Raw genomic sequence first — 16495 nt, 5'->3', positions numbered from 1 at the left:
CGGAGGCTGTTTCCCTTTGAGAACGTGCCAGAGTGAAATTTTCCTGAAAAAAAAGCGTAAGACTTGAAAGTGCCTTAGCTAAGGGAAGTTTATTTAATATAGGAAGAAAGAGAATCATTTAAAATAATAGTGGATCACAACACTCCTGAGCCCAACTAAGGGAACATCATACCTCACTGTGTAGGTAAAATGACATTTTGTTTTATTGATTACTGTTCATTTTGGAAAACCCTACACAGTGGATTCAACCATGTCTTTCCTCAACTCCCTGAGCCAAACCTCCAGGCTTCACCCATCACCCAGTTCCTTCTCTGCTCTCTCTTCCTTTTCTGCTCCACTGAGCCTCTCCTTGGTGTACATGGCAACCATATCTGCCCTGACCATTTGGGCAAGCTACTCTGACCAGTTTAGGGCTTGTTTTAGTATTCTCCCTCCCCCCTTCCTGTCTTTTCAACCCTGCCTCCTGCACTCACTAGGATATCGGGGCATCTCTGGATGGTGGCGAGGAATTGGGTATGTGTCTTCTCTGTGTGTTTTACTGCCAGCAGGGAGCTCTAGAAGTAATCTTTGTCAATAAGTCTTGGGATACTGCTCTGAATGTGACTGATATTGATATTTTTTATCAGTCCTAGCTAACGTCAGAAGGGATAACAGAAGCAGGGAGATTAGGGCAAAGTAAGGATCTACTGGTGTTCACTGTTTGTATGGGAACTGTCAGATTTTGTTTACTGATGTCTGTGGCTATCCACATCTGCTCTAGATTGTGTCCTACGTTATTTCCATGTGTCATCATGCAAGTTGTTCTGGGCAAACGTATGACAAAAAAAATCCGTTAGAAAACTCTGCAAATATCTACTGGGGGAGGGAAATTCAGAGTGTTCCACAAACCAGTGTTGTTTGTGGCTGGACTCATATAGTGGTGGATAAGATACTTGGGTCCAGTCTGAATCAATATTCATCGATACCTCCTTGTCACCAATAGTTCTAACATTAGATTCTCCTTATCACACAGCATTCCTCATAGGGCATTGTGAGAGTTGCAGTTACTGTCAGATCCCTTTGGCACAAACTCACTCTAAGTCAGAGTCTAATGGTGTCATTGCAAGATCTGCAGAAGCCGCAACAGCCAGTCCCATGTCAGTGAGCCACCTTGTGAGATTAGGGTGCATGAGGCATACCTCTTATTTACAAATATCTTGGGTGAAATCCAAACCATGTTGTGGGTGGTGAAGAGCTGCACTGTCCCAGAGGAACTCTGGGTGGCATTGTGTCTCCCAGATTTCCACAGCATGTGGTGGGGACATGCCAGCCACTATATCCCATAATGGGAGGCAGTGTGCAGTTCCTTCCATCGCTGGCCAGATGTAGGTGGAGCTGTGGTCATGTGCAATGCTAGTCCTGAGTGCTACAGCCAGGGCCTAAATGCCATGACAGGCCTCTGACTAGCCAGTGTAGGTTCTCCCAGTTCCTCCTGATACCCTTGCACAGGCATGTAGCCCAAGTACAATCTAAACTCTTAGATTCACATGTACTTACTACAGTGCAGCTTACATGCTGCCTCTTACACATCGTCTTTGGATTTGGCTCAATGAATCATAGAAATTCAAGATGGAAAGGACCTTTCCTCCAGGTCATCAGCCTGGCAGGGAAAGAGTGTTCCCTGCTTTGTCTAGTCTGACTTCAAATGTCTCTAGGTATGGGGCTTCTACCTCTTTCCCTGAAAGATCGTCTTTATATGAGAAAGAGAACTAGTGACCAAACAGACCGAAACCAAATGTGCTGGAAGAAACATAAAACATTTCATGTGAACAGCTTGGTTTCTGTGGGAAACATTTCTGTTTAAACAAATTAGGAACGCAAGCACAAAGCCATTTCTGTCCTTTTATTTTTTAGTTGTGCACAATAAAAGTAATTAAAATAAGAGATGAAACGGTATTTATGAAAGCAAGGAATGCAACACAGATTTGGAATACGGGACTTCAAATAGATTATCTACTCTTCTTAAAGCACGGCAGTTTTACATGATGCTTTCTGAATACATAGAAAACATGGGCCTTGCCAAAGGGGGCTAATAGTTTAAACTTAGACAAATAAAACACAAAGGTGCAAGAGCAGATGGAAAAATGGGAGTTGACAGCTCTGGAAAGAATGATCAAATAAAAATGTAGAAAGGCTAAGGGCCAAATTACCCATAAGGAGTAACCCTACCTATTACATACCTTGTAGGGATCCCATGTAAATTCAATTGCTGCTGCACCCCAATGATTTCAACAGACTGCAAAAAACAGAGACACCCTCTCCAAAAATGTATGGCAGTGTCCTGCCAGTGTAACTCCAGTTCCTGCTTTTGAATCATGCATACAAAGTAAATGAAACACAACATAACACCATATGGTAACTCGACTACTTGAAGTTGATTGTGTCATAAAAGGCCCATGCAGGACCATAGGTATTGCCAGGCTAGCTTAGACCTGAGGTCCATCTAGTTCAGTGCCCGGTCTCCGGCAGAAGCCTATGCCAGCTCCTTCAGAGGAAGGGGTAAGAATCTTGCAGTAGGAAGTTACAGGCTAATGTATAACCAGGGAATATACCTCCTGAGCTGCCAGTGGCTGGAGGTTACCTTGTGCCCTGAATCAAGAGGGTGTGCTTCCCATCCAAAACTCTTGTTTATTTCTGATATTTATGATTACAAGAGAAGAAGGCTGCCAGTGGCTAGGGCAGTAGGTGGGATTTGGGAGATCCAGCTTGAATTTCCTGCTGTGCCACAGTTCTGCTCTGTGGACAAGTCACTTAACCCCTCTGTGCTTCAGTTCCCATCCATAAAGTGTGGACTATACCCCTGCCCTTCTTCACAGAGGTGTTAGAGAGATAAATACACAAAGGATTGTGAGGCATTCAGATACCACAGTAATAGAGCCCATATTAGTACCTAAAATAGACAGACATTTTCCTTCTCCATCTGTACCAGAAAGTTCTGGGACTAAATGCAAAGGAAATTTCAAACTGCTTGGATGGTGTGGAGTTGTCATGTTCACAGTAGATTTTCCTGCTGGGCTGTTTTGTTTTGCAGAAAGAACAGGCTTTCAGCTGAGGCCAGCTGCAGGGCTGCTATCTCCTCGTGACTTCCTTGCCAGCCTGGCATTTCGTGTCTTTCAGAGCACACAGTATATAAGGCATTCCTCTTCCCCTATGCATTCCCCAGAACCGTAAGTAGGATGATATGGCATAATCCAGCGGTTCTCAGTCTGTGAGCCTTTCGTCGCGGTGGTTGTATTCATTTAGATGGAATACAGGGGCTCAAAGAGTCAAAGGTGTCAATGTAACCCAGTCATTGTCCAACATTCAGCAGTGTTAGACAAGGTCTTTGTTATACAGAGACCTCAGTCTGCTTATTACCATGGCAAAAACACCATTAAACATTCTTTAAACCTTTTATTAAAGATACAGAAAAGAAGGAAAAAGTTAAAGCATTTGAAATGTAAAGTATTAAGTAAGGCTTTCACTTTAACAACATCCCTCCCTCGTTCCCTTTCCCTCTGGCTGAAGAGAGTTTCTAGAAGGAAAAGTCCCTTTGTTTGACAGGTTTTGAGATGGTAATAACTGTTCTTTTGGGGAGAAGAGAAGTTAGTTGAGATGGGTTGGAGCTATTCTTGTAGCTGTTGTTAAAGTACAATCCCATTTCTTAGAAGACAAAACAAGATACACATGCACAAAAGGGGAAAGAAGAGAACAGCAAAGATGGAAAATAGCAGCTTCTGTCTCTGAGGTTGATTATCGCTTGCAACCTCATTGCTGGAAAAACACAGGCACAGCACACAGTCTTACCAGCAACTCTGAGACCTGACAAACTCATATAATCACCAGGCTGTTTAGAGCATTGTTTTTATCTCCCTGTCTGGTCACAGGCTTATAGCAGTGTTTTAAAAAAATGCAGTCTTGCCTGGCTAAGACAGATTCTTCTCAAACAAAAGGAAAAAGGAGAGAGATAGGAAAGAGAAGAAATAAGGTAGGGAAGGAAAAGAACAAAGGGGGTGTGCAGGGGAAACCAAGTCTCACATGGCAGGTGGTGTTTGGGATTCAGCCAGAGCTAGTGGAGGAGGGGATAAGGTATGCCCCCTTCTCTCTGGCCCAGTCTGGTCAGGACACCTCTTAGGATAAGGATGAAGGTGGCCCAAGGTTCCAGGAGCTGGTGGGGGTGGCAGCCATGATGACAAACCTTGTTCCTTCCTTTTCTCTCATCTTATATCAGCCAGTGTCGCAGTCCATTAGTTTTTCCCCCAGGGTCTGTCTCTCTGTCTTTTTAAGGAGCCCAAAAGGGAGTGATGGACAGAATGAGCCCACTCCCTCATTATTTGGTCTACAAATTAGGCCTAATTTCCAACACCAATTTTGATTCATGAATTTTCAGTCCCAGGCCTTTCTTGTTTACCAGGCGTGATTTTAACATAGTCCTTGAGTTCTGTCAGGATGCTCTTTTTGCTTGGACTAATTCAGTTCTGTTTTTTTCACTTGTGCTAATTTTTATAAACAAGCTTATGCAACAGTCTGAGTTGGACTTTGGTTACTTTTTGCCCATCAACATGTGTTATCTTCAGCTATTGTGACATTTTTAAGACCTTTCAGTCACTTTTTACAGTTGAGCTCGCAATTAGGATAAATTTGTAGACTCAATTACCACAACATGGGCCACAGAATGAAATAATTTGAGAAGCAAGCAGAGGTGGAAGTGATCCATGAGAGAGAGCCTGTTTCTTTTGCAAAGATGTCTGGAGAAGGAAAAGACTGGGGAGCAGCTGGTTTAATCTGTTCATACTTATTATGTTGACCATTTGTTGAATTCTGAGAAGATGCTTGGCTGCATCCACAACACAGGAAATGTGATCCCAGCCATGAGAAGCATACAATGTAAATTAGACACAGCCTCTTGGCTTGATTTTGAACACCCATCAATCCCACTGAAGTTACTGGGAACTGCATTGCTAAGCACCTTTGAAGATGAGTCCTCAAGGACCAAATTCAGAGTTGACATAACTGGGGAGGAAGATTAGGGGGTAAGTTACACATCGGTAAGAGTGGATGAAAGTGAGTATAACTTACACATTGAGTAAGTGGGACAGCAGGGCCTGCCCTGCCTTATCTTACATCCTCTTCTTGGTTGCTTTGCTTGCTATGAGTCCACACTTCTGCCTCTCCAAGTGCCACACCAGTTGCACATCCTCTTCCACACCAGCATTCGCACCACTTCTCAGTTGGGCTCATGGTGTACAGTTCGAAATCAAGTTCATACACAGATTATATGTACAAGAGGCACTGGATAAAAGGCTGGCCTTTGCTGTAGTTGTGGCCTGGTTTTTGGAGGAGCTGCTGAGCACCCACAGGTATGAATGAAGTCAATGGCAGCTGTGGCCATTTGAATTCTGTTTTCATGATGTGTGCTCAGAGCTTGGCAAGGTTATCAATGAAAGGCTGCATGGAAGAAGTAAATTTTGGGGAGAGATGTCCATGTAAAGAAGGAGGTATCTGAGCAAATTACTGGATCTGGGGAGTTCTAAGTCAAAGCATGGAAGAAGGCTTAAAGACAAGAGTAGGAAGATAACACAGAGCTGGACAGGTAGGAGGCTTGGAAAGAGCACAGACAGCTGGATAGGAGAAAATGAAGGCAGAGACCTAGAGCCAAATACTCAGCTGGTGTCTATCTGACTCCAGTGGTATTCTTATACATGTCCCCAATGGAGCTTCACTGGATTATGCCAGTTGAGAATCTAGCCCATGTGAAATTTCTGTGCAAAGATTTGGGAGGGAAAGAATAGCAGTGAAACAGCTGATATGCTCCGCTTAGAATTGTACTGCGGGGGAGGGGGTGTGTGGACTTTCACATAAAACAAGCTTTATTACATGAGAAAAGTGATTTGTTTTCCAGGGACTGCTGCCACGAATTGTTGGGCCATGTTCCCATGTTGGCAGACAAAAAATTTGCACAGTTCTCACAGGTAAGGAACCTTGTCTGTAATTCCAGTAGCAATGAATTCAAGGGACTAGATGTGATTTGCTATTTTAATTTTGAGGGTTTGATTCTCCCCCATTTATGCCTGTATAGGTGATGGTGTTACTTGTACTCTCCTGCACTGGGGGGTGCCAGCTACACCCTAGAGGAAATATACCTGAGGACAGGCAGGCTGTGTCACCTAGGGGAGATAAGAACCAAGGCAGAAATAAGAAGAGGGAAGCTTCAGTTTACAGCCATTACTGCAATGAGACCCCCCTAAGAACTGCCTGCCTGAGAATGAATAGGCTCTTCTTTTAGGTACCCATCATACTGCATGGGAACTCACATCTCTGGGTTTCACAGACAGGAGCCATCATAATTTAGGCTGATCCTGTCCCAGCATTTTGATTTCAATCTGACAGGGTACTTCTATTATGTCCTTCACTGTGGCATTCAGTAGAGTTTTATCTTGTTTATAAATGGCCATATTCTGACACCATTACTCATATTGATTAGAGCCTTACTTCATGAGCAGTCTCCTTAAAGTAAATGGTACTTACATGTGGAGTAAGCCGCTACTCCATGTAAGAGTATCAGAATCTGTCCCATAGTGGATTTAGCGCTTCTGAAAAACTGCGTTCTGTGGCTAATTAGGGAACTGCAATCTCTAGGGATTGCCAGTCTGTTCTCTAATTAAACACAGAACAAGTACAGCACAGGAAAAAGCAGCACAAACTTCCCCTACCCTGCATTGTTAACATGCCTCAAACTTCAGCTGGTGGGATCCTCTCAGGGATTAAAAGGTACCTCATGCACTAGCCCTATCAGTCTTTTTCCTCTACTGACACGGTCAACAAAAGTGCCAGTGTGTCTGTGATGTAGACACTTGTCCAGTAGTTCTGAAAAGAGACCACCGGTTGGTTTCATGACATGGAGCCTAGGGTCAGAGAACAGAGCCAAGGGTCAGAACCGGATTACCTGGAGTGAAGAAAGGCTTGGGCAAGTCTGGAGTCAAGGCAGGACCAGGGCTGGGAACACGCAGGAGCTATCACCGGGTCATGAGTTTTGGTCATTACCATATTCGAACCAGTGGATCATATAATATTCTAATGCCCTGTGACTGCCCTGCACTGTGGGGGTCGGGGGGGGGGGAGGGGAAACACTCCCTTTTGCTTGATACTAGAAATAAAAAACCATTAAAAGATGTAAAAATGGGGGCCTTTAGTAAGTTCAGAACCACCAGGTTTTGTTGTTGCTCACTAATTTAAGTGAATGACATCAAGTGTTTTTTATGGCTGAATTCCCGTCATGGAAATTCTTCTTGATTTCATCCACTATGTGAAAATTAATGGTAAAAATGCCCTTGTTTTGTTTCTGTTACTATGACACTGTATCCAGGGCTTGAATTGTAAGGAGGCTCCAGAGAATTAAAAATAATGCAATTAGCTTAATGGGGAGCATACAAGGGAGGAGACAGATTCTTGCTGTCAACCGCTGCTGCTGAAAAGTTCAGTAGTGCTCTTTTGAAGTGACAATAGGCCCAATCGAGGTCTCACTGAAGTTGATGGGAGTCTTTCCATTGTCTTTAATGGCAGTTTTAACAGGCTCAAATTTCCATTGGGCTGGTAAACCTATAAAGGACCTTGTGTCTCATGCAATTCTGGAGGTGTATTATGCTCCGATTACCAAGGTCTATTCAATTCTATTCACGTTTTTATACCCATGTTCACCACTATAGTATCTGAGAGTCTTCCAGCAAGCCATGTGACTACACATCTGTTATATGTTGTTTTTTCTCTCCTCCTCTCCCCACAGGGAGATGCAGGGGTAGTGGAGTGTCTTTTCTGGATAGCATATGTCTTTTAAAAATATATATATATATATATATACACCTGTTACTCGATGTTTGTTCGAGAAGACAGGACAAAGAAAGGCACCATGCCCTGGGATCGGAAAGTAGTGAGGTTTGTGATGGTCCTTTGCTCTTGAGGGAGTTCATTCCACAGATTGGGATTGCCCTGGAGAAAGATGTCTCCCGCACAGATGAGCTTGACACTGATTGTCCAGAATTCCACTGCACCAGGGGAGCCTAGTTGTTGCCCGCAGACTTTTAGATGGTCTCTTACATACCCTGGGCCCAGGCCACAGAGCACCTTGAAGATAAGGACTGAGACGATAAATTTGATTCAAAATTCTATGGGAACCTAATGTAAAGAGGGTGTCATGTGATAGGGACATAGCCAGTGGTCAAAGCAGGAGTCATGCCCAATGATCAGAGCAAGAGTCAGGTCTAGTAATTAGAACAGATGTCTGTTGGCAAGGATCAGAGTCCAGGGCCAGACCCAAGGGTCGCAGCCAGAGTCAGTAGCCAGAGCCTAGGGTCAGGGATCAGAGCCAAATGTCAGAGCCGGAGTCAGAGGTCAGGAATCGGAGTCAAGGGTCAGAACTGGATTACCTGGAGTGAGGAAAAGCATGGGCAAGGCTGGAGTCAAGGCAGAACCAGGGCTGGGGACAAGCAGGAGCTATCACAGCCGTGGGCAAATGCTTTGAGCAGCCATTGAACTGCTGCTGCAGCTGGGCTTAAGAGCCGGTCTGCTGACTCTGCAAACCAGTTGGGCAGTGTAGTCAGTCAGCCTACCACCGGCAAGCCGCACTCGTTAGGTTGCCCAGAGACTGGCTGTGCTGCAGGCCCTGCCTCCATACTGGCAATGCTGCTGTCCTGATTCCTGACAGAGGGAAGGAGAGGTGTAATGTGCTCGTGGTAGCCTGCGTTGCTGACGAGAGGCGCTGCTGCATTCTAAACTAGTTGGAGCTTCTTAAACATAGAAAGGCTTCATGGCCAGGTATATCGCAGTGCCGTAGTCCAGCTGAGAGGCGACGAAGGCATGAATAACTAAGAGCAGGTCTTCGCTCACTAGAATGGGATGGAGTTTCCTAACCAAGTGGAGCTGATAGAAAGCATTCCTCATGGATGCTGCTATACGAGAGCTCAGTGTCAGTGAGGCATCCAAGAGTAGTCCTAGACTACAACTGAATTGACCAATTATGGCTGTATATCTTCCCACCAACAGGGACTGCACCATAGCTATAAGCTCTTCAAAATACTTTCCTCTGCCCACAAACATCACCTTCATCTTGCTCAGGTTCAGCTTCAGCCAGCTATTCTCCATCCAAGAGATGAGCTCATCCAAGCCCTGGGATCTCTTGATGGCAGTAGTGTGGTCATATGTTGTCAAGGTTCCTTCCCCACTGTGAACTCGAGGGTACAGATGTGGGGACCTTCATGAAAGACCCCCTAAGCTTATTCTTACCAGCCTAAGTTAAACGCTGCCACCACCAAAGTGTCTACAAAAATAACAGGGGAAGTGCCCACTTGGAAACGTCTCCTCCCCCCAACCCCAAATATCCCCCCAAGCCCTACACCCTCTTTCCTGGGGAAGGCTTGATAAAAATCCTCACCAATTTGCATAGGTGAACACAGACCCAAACCCTTGGATCTTAAGAACAATGAAAAAAGCATTCAGTTTCTTAAAAGAAGAATTTTAATAGAAGAAAAAGTAAAAAAGAACCACCTCTGTAAAATCAGGATGGTAGATACCTTACAGGGTAATCAGATTCAGAACATAGGGAATCCCTCTAGACAAAACCTTAAGTTACAAAAAGACACAAAAACAGGAATATACATTTCATTCAGCACAACTTATTTTATCAGCCATTTAAACAAAACCGAATCTAACGCATATCTAACTAGATTGCTTACTAACTCTTTACAGGAGTTCTGACCTGCATTCCTGCTCTGGTCCCGGGAAAATCATCACACAGACAGACAGGACCCTTTGTTCCCCCCCACCACCACCTCCAGCTTTGAAAGTATCTTGTCTCCTCATTGGTCATTTGGGTCAGGTGCCAGCGAGGTTATCTTCACTTCTTAACCCTTTACAGGTGAAAGGGTTTTTCCTCTGGCCAGGAGGGACTTAAAGATGTTTACCCTTCCCTTTATGTTTATGACATATGTGGGGAAGGATAGGTAGAGCTGTGTCTCATTTGCATATTGCTGGATCTTGGGTCCACACCATCTGACCCATTTACCTAGGGGCTGCACGTAAATTTGACATGAAAGAAGCAGCAGAGGAGCTTCCTTGCCCATTGGAGTTCTGACTGTGCGGCATGCCTGGCGTGAGGCATGTTACTTCCTTACTCACACAGATTCTTTGTAGTGAGAGCCATTTCTGCCGCTCTCTCTCCTTCAAGTCAGAAAACACAGTTGAGTTTGCAGGGTCACGTCATCGATACAGGACAGAAGGAATGAACTTTTTCAATCTCAGATAAGGTTTGATTCAAGTTTCTGGTTATTTTTCTGGTGCTGAGGATGGTGGTTCTTGCTTTATCCAAACCACTTCACTCATTCTCACCTGTAACCTGCTTCTGAATTCTTTTCTGTACAGTCAGGGTTGAAGATGGAGAGTTCCAGGATGGGCATGATAGCAGAGGGGGAAAGAGGAACAGTTAGGAAGAGAGGAGAAGGAAAGAATAGGGGAGACAGTAAGGAGGCAGGAAGAGTACCAGAAAACATGAAAGTATGAGGGAATCCAGAAATGTAGATAGGGAGGCAGAGAGGGCAAGGGGGAAGCAATTGAAAAGACAAGGCTAGGTGGGTAGGCTGGCAGATAGGCATCAAGGACAGTGAGTGGAGCTGGCATAGGAGCTAGAAAGGGGTCTGGCAGGTGGGAAAGAGATTATTTGTATGTTGCCAGGCCATGTAATGGGAGAAGCCGGAGGTGTCATCCAGCCATATAAACCTTGGCCTCATAACAAGATTTCTTTGGGTCAAAACTAGGCTAAGAGCTGGTCAACATGAGGCCAAGAACTACCTGTGATTAAACAGTTTTAAGGATCAACAAATCTGGTTCCTTGTGCTGTGTAGATGGGGCCAGAGAGACAAAGGTATCCTGGAAACCCCTGTAGGACATGTCGGCTGACAAACAGCAATGACTATTTCATGTTAGAAATGAGATAGTACTCCTCTATCTCTGTCTTTCTCCTGTTGGCTAAACAATAACACAAGTATAACATTGTCTACTTGCTTTAGGCTATTGGACTGGCTTCTCTTGGCTCATCTGATGCTGAGATTGAAAAACTGGCAACAGTAAGTATAGATTATACTTTAACATCAGAGAGAAAATACAAGGGCCCTGATTTTGAGAAAAATGCTGAGCGTTCGCTTTCAGGTGCCTCAAGTTGGGTACCGAAAATGGAGGCATCACAAATGTTGCCTCTGAACTGATCAAGAAAGGGCAGAACAATCTCCAGATCAAGAAAGGGCAGAAGCATGTGCTCAAATACGTCCTTCTTCAGGAAAGCAGATAAACACATGCGGAACTTTAAGCAAGTGCTTAATTATTTTCCTGAACCTGAATGTCTTCCTGAATCAGAGTCCTCATTCAGTTTCAGTCACAAAAAAGTCACCAGTCACTTCCAGCTTCATGTCACACCAGCTACGAGGTCAGATTACCTGCATCCTACTATTAAACTAAACCAGCGTTGAAAAAGGGTTTATTTTTGTGTGAGCATAAACCAGCCACTAGCTGTGATGATCCACATAGTCACTACAGTTGCAAACACTAGAACTATCATAAGCAATCTCAGGGTAGCTATTACTCTGTAGACGGCCTGGCTTTGCAGATAGAACCCATACTAGGACTAAAAAAAACCTGGGTTCTAGTCTGACTCTGCCGCTGGGTGACCTCAGGCAAGTCACTTCACCTCCCTGAACTTCAGTTTCCCCTTCTGTGAAAAGGGGATAATGATACTGATGTACTACCTAAAGTGCTTTGCAATCCATGGATGAAAAGTGCGATATAAGAACTGGTGTTTTTATTTCATCACTGTTCATTTCAGACAGTGGAAGTTATCATCATTTACATGACCAGATCCTCAGCTGGAATAAGACAACATCACCACCACTGACGTCAATGGAGCTTTTCAGCAGCTGAGGATCTGCTCCACAAGGTCTTTCTTGTGGCTGCCCCCTAGCCAGCTGCCCCAGTCATTGGAGAATCAAGTTCCAAGGCTAAACCACAATACAAATTCATAGCTGGCCTCACTTTACCAGGCTGCCCAGTCCGAGCGGCTCACAACTGTCCTGCAATCTGAGTAGAGCAGGGCCCACAGAGCAGAAAGCGCAACGTGATCGCCTGGCTTCTTGCCATCCAAAAATAGTTACTGGCCCCCAAAGCCAACGGCCCTAAATGTCAGCCTGTGGAAGTTGTGTATGACCACTGTAAGGAAGACTGGACTATCATACACTACATCACTTAGCCCTGGGATGGACAATACTTTAAGAACAAAGAGAGCCCACAAAACGTATCCCCTGCTCTCCTGTGATCAAATCTGTGCACCAGGAGTGCAAGTTCCTGTGGAGAGAACAGGGGTGCTGGAACGATGTGTATAGTGGGGTGGCTGAGAGCCATTGAACCGAACTGTAAACCCTGGATATGATGGAAACCACTACAAGCCAGGGGGTGCTGCCGCAACCCCCAGGACCCCTAGTTCCAGCACCTCTGGGAGAGAATGGGTAGGGGACTGTGTGGGGACCCTATTAACTCGCTCTCCTATTTAATCACAAATAGTTTCCTCCTTTCTTGGTTATGAGAATCACCACTTAGTGAACACACATTTTAAATTACACTGGCCGGAGATGTTTGCAATTTGAGCCTGCAAACTCTGAGTATATTGATATGATAACATACTGTCACCTCACATTGACCTGTGTAATTTGAGGATAGTGAGGTGGTGTGAAGACCTGGAGCAAGCTGGTATAAATGGGGATAACTCCACTGACTTGAATGGAGTTCTGACCCCTAATGAAACACCCTGGGGGTACATCTTTATTGCAAAATAATACCCACGGCAAAGAGTCTCAGAGCCCGGGCCAAATAACTTGGGTTCACAGGGCTCATGCTACAGAATTAAAAATAGCAGTGTAGATGTCTGGGCTCGGGTTGAAGCTGGGGCTGTGAAACCCAGTGAGGAGGGAGGGTCTCAGAGCCTGGACTCCAGCCCCAGCCCAAACATCTTCACTGCTATTTTTGGCCCAGTCACACAAGCCCCCTGAGCCTGACTCAGCTGACCCAAGCTCTGAGACTTGCTTCTGTGGGTCTATTTTTGCAGTATAGCTGTACCCTGGGTCATTCTCCGGGTGAAAGGCTTTCGGGAACACCTACCATTTCATGCGACCTGGCCTATTCCAAAGGCACATGCTTGCTCATCAGGATGATTTTTGAGTGCCAGGAGTAAATCAGCTGTGGCGGGGTGAATTATCCATCTACGGAGAGCTCTGCCAGAGGCAAAGGAATCCTTCCAATGCCCCCCCACATACAAGCAGCTCCTGCAGCCCCTCCCTGATGAGCCCACATATATCTTTGCAAACCCTGCAGTTCTCAGTCTCTTTGTTGCAGGCCAGGAGGGGGTTGCCAGTAACAGCCCAGGGGTTGTGAGCCTGTCTAATGTTCCCTTTCTCCAGTCACCCATTGGAGAAGATTTGCTCAACCACGTGTGCCAGGACGCAGATTGAGCGCAAAGTTCCCCATGAACCTTTTAACACTTCTGTGGCACCTACTGTGAAAGGCAGGAGCCCAGGTATCCCATAAAATGCCATGGCAGGAGTCACACTCCCCCCCGTCCAAACTCCTCAGGAGTCTACGGCACACGTGAGAAAGACTCTTCATGGGTGAGCAAAAACAGGAGGAAAAGAGCTACGTTGTCCCTAGATCCCATCTGCGCCAGTACTTGGGAATTCAGCTCGGGGGGGAGGGGAACAAATGAATTATCTTTAGTTTTTTATGGTTGTCCAATGAAGTGATGCAAACTACGGGTCAGATTGCGAACCCCTGGTATGACTTATCCAAGTGGTCCCATTAACGTCAATGGGACAACTCCTGAGATTCCTGGCTCATCAGTGGAAGAATGGGGTCCACAAGCTGGCTCTAAATTACCAAATCACATTGAGACACATTCCGACTCCTCCTGCTGACCTTACTCCATGAGACGTTTCCTGAAGTCAGTGAGACCACTTATGGAATCAGACTCATGCTGAGGCATGAGTGCTGCTGTCACAATCTAGTTCTTAATGCCTCTCAAGTCTAGTGGCCAGAGCACAGGTCTTGGGAGCCAGGAATATCTGCATTCCCTCCCCCTCTCTCTCTCTCTCTCTTTCTCTCTCTCTCTCTCTGTGATCTTGGTTAACTCATTTAGTTGGCTGCTTCAGTCTCTCCACCTGTAATAGGGGTATTAATACCTATGTCATAGGACCATTGTGAGGACGAGCTAGTTAATGTAATTAAAGTGTGCTGCTAAGTGTTATGAGATTGATTTTACTAAATCTAACGCTGAACCACCATTGATTCCTTCGTCTATTCCGTTCTTAATATTTAGATTGAACATGTGTCCAGTTCTACACAACTGTGTGAGAGCAGGACAGATTGAAAGGTGTCAGCATTCATGTTTCAACTGACTGCCCAGGTGGCATCATAGCATGTATCACACTATAGCTGTGAGTGTCAAGATCCAAGATCCTCACTCACTTAGCATCACAGAAGTGACACATGGGGTACTTTCAGAAAGAATGGGGCACCCCATTCCACCTTCCTGTCCCTCAGGATCCAACCAAAGAGATCCTATACTAAAAAGATGAGGAATTGGAAAAGATCCCCATTAGAAAATAAAAAGGACCTAGATGATTAGAACATCACAAATGGAGTATTATCATTTGAAATGTGGGTAAAGTAGTTAGAAGAGAAAACCCCTAAGGAACAACAATCCTGGGTGTTTGTTTCTTTGTTTGACTGTTTGGCTTTTGGGTTGTTTTAATTGTAAATGTCCTTGCTAATAACAAGTCAGAGAACTATGATGCTATACATCAAAGAAACCAAGATATATAGGTAGAATAGTCTCATACTATTCTGTGCGGTATCACCAACTCTTTAAGTGGAGTGTTGTAAACAAATCACTTAGGGTTTGATTGAAACTTAGGGCTTGGCTCTGTGTAAGGAGCAGTGCATAGCTGAATGCCCCAGAAGGAGGCCTGAGATGAATTGTGACATGGAGCCACATTGGGAATATGATTCCTTCCTTCCCTATTGTTTCTCTCTTGTTCTTGGAGCAGGTATAGGTTCTACCCCTCCCTGTCCTTCTGCAGGGGAAAGGTACTGAGTGTATAGGCCCTGCTTCCTCCTTCCCCCAGCTTCCCTATGTCTGAAACTGCAATGTGGGAAGGGTTAACAGGGGTGCGGAGGGGGAAAGTGTCCTAATTCCCCTACTCTCCAGAGCCAGGTCTGTAGGGCTCTGTCACAATCCAGCACTTAATGTGGAACTACTTCAATTTGCAAGGGCAGCCAAAAGATATTTGTCCTTGTTGTCTGTTGTAATGCGATAAAAGATGGAATTGGCTTCATTTTAAAGTGGATGTTGAAGCTAAGGGATGGATCATTTCAAATTTCTGCTAATAGTGCCATACATAGAATGGAGGGGAGGGGACCTTTCCTATTTCACTTTGCTCAAGTAGTAGATAACTTGTGTTACAATCTCAGGCACGGATCCTACACAGCGGAACATACGGGTGCTTGCTGCACCTGTGTGGAGGCCCCACAGACATCTCTACATCTCCACTGACTAAAATGTAACTGACAGTTCCCAGGGCACAATACAATTTGTAGCATCTTTCAAATCAAACGATAATGGAGCAGGCAAAACTTTTTTGTTTCCTCCACGTGGTTAGCATTTTTTAAAATTGAGTTTCCTTTTTGGAGGGGCAGAATGGCAGTAGATTTGGATAATTTACTTTAAAATTTAAACATATAACTATGTAAGGATATTTTCTTAAAATATACAAACTCAATGCTTAAAGATAACAGAAATTAAGAAAAGCAATAGGGAGAAAAGAAACAAAAGAAAGAGAGGGAACAAGTCAAGGAAACAAAAAGGGAGGTGATTATGAGTTTAGTTTATGGTTCTCACAAACTGATTAGTTGTTCTTGGTTATCAGCTCTATTGGTTTACTATTGAGTTTGGTCTCTGCAAACAAAATGGATCCATCAAAGCTTATGGGGCAGGACTCCTTTCATCATACGGGGAGCTTGTGGTAAGTAAAATGTATTTATTATTGAGGGATTCCTATGATCCATTTTTTAACGTTTGTGGGGAAAGTTAATGAATGTTTTCTGACATAAAAATATTCTGAGGATCATTTTAAAAAACACTTGATCATCACATTTAGAACCTTACTCCTTCTACCCTAGAGACATTCAGATATTCCCTTCTCTCCTACAACAGACATTACAAATATGAATAGAAAAGTTATAGCTTTGTCTGTCTTTCAACTAAATAATCAACATAGCCTTGAAAACTAACCATACTTGTGAACTAATAGATTGTCTCCTCATGGTACCTTCACCAGTACAAGCTTGGTCTCTCTCAGCATATGCACAATGTACCCAGCTCTTTGATGGCATC

At 44.5% G+C, this 16495-nt stretch overlaps 1 protein-coding gene across 1 annotated transcript in view; it reads left to right on the top strand.

Moving 5' to 3' along the window:
* Window positions 1-16495, top strand: part of LOC144273964 (tyrosine 3-monooxygenase-like) — a 45061-nt gene that overhangs the window by 15362 nt on the left and 13204 nt on the right. The window contains exons 7-10 of the mRNA XM_077832719.1: window positions 3071-3206; window positions 5921-5990; window positions 11076-11132; window positions 16029-16124. Coding sequence (XP_077688845.1) covers window positions 3071-3206; window positions 5921-5990; window positions 11076-11132; window positions 16029-16124 — 359 coding nt within the window. The remainder of the gene's footprint in view (window positions 1-3070; window positions 3207-5920; window positions 5991-11075; window positions 11133-16028; window positions 16125-16495) is intronic.

This window comes from Eretmochelys imbricata, chromosome 1 (assembly GCF_965152235.1).
Source record: "Eretmochelys imbricata isolate rEreImb1 chromosome 1, rEreImb1.hap1, whole genome shotgun sequence".
NCBI classification, from domain to species: Eukaryota; Metazoa; Chordata; order Testudines; family Cheloniidae; genus Eretmochelys; species Eretmochelys imbricata.
The sequence above is the reverse complement of the archived record's forward strand: the minus strand, read 5'-3'. Positions and strand labels throughout refer to the sequence as shown.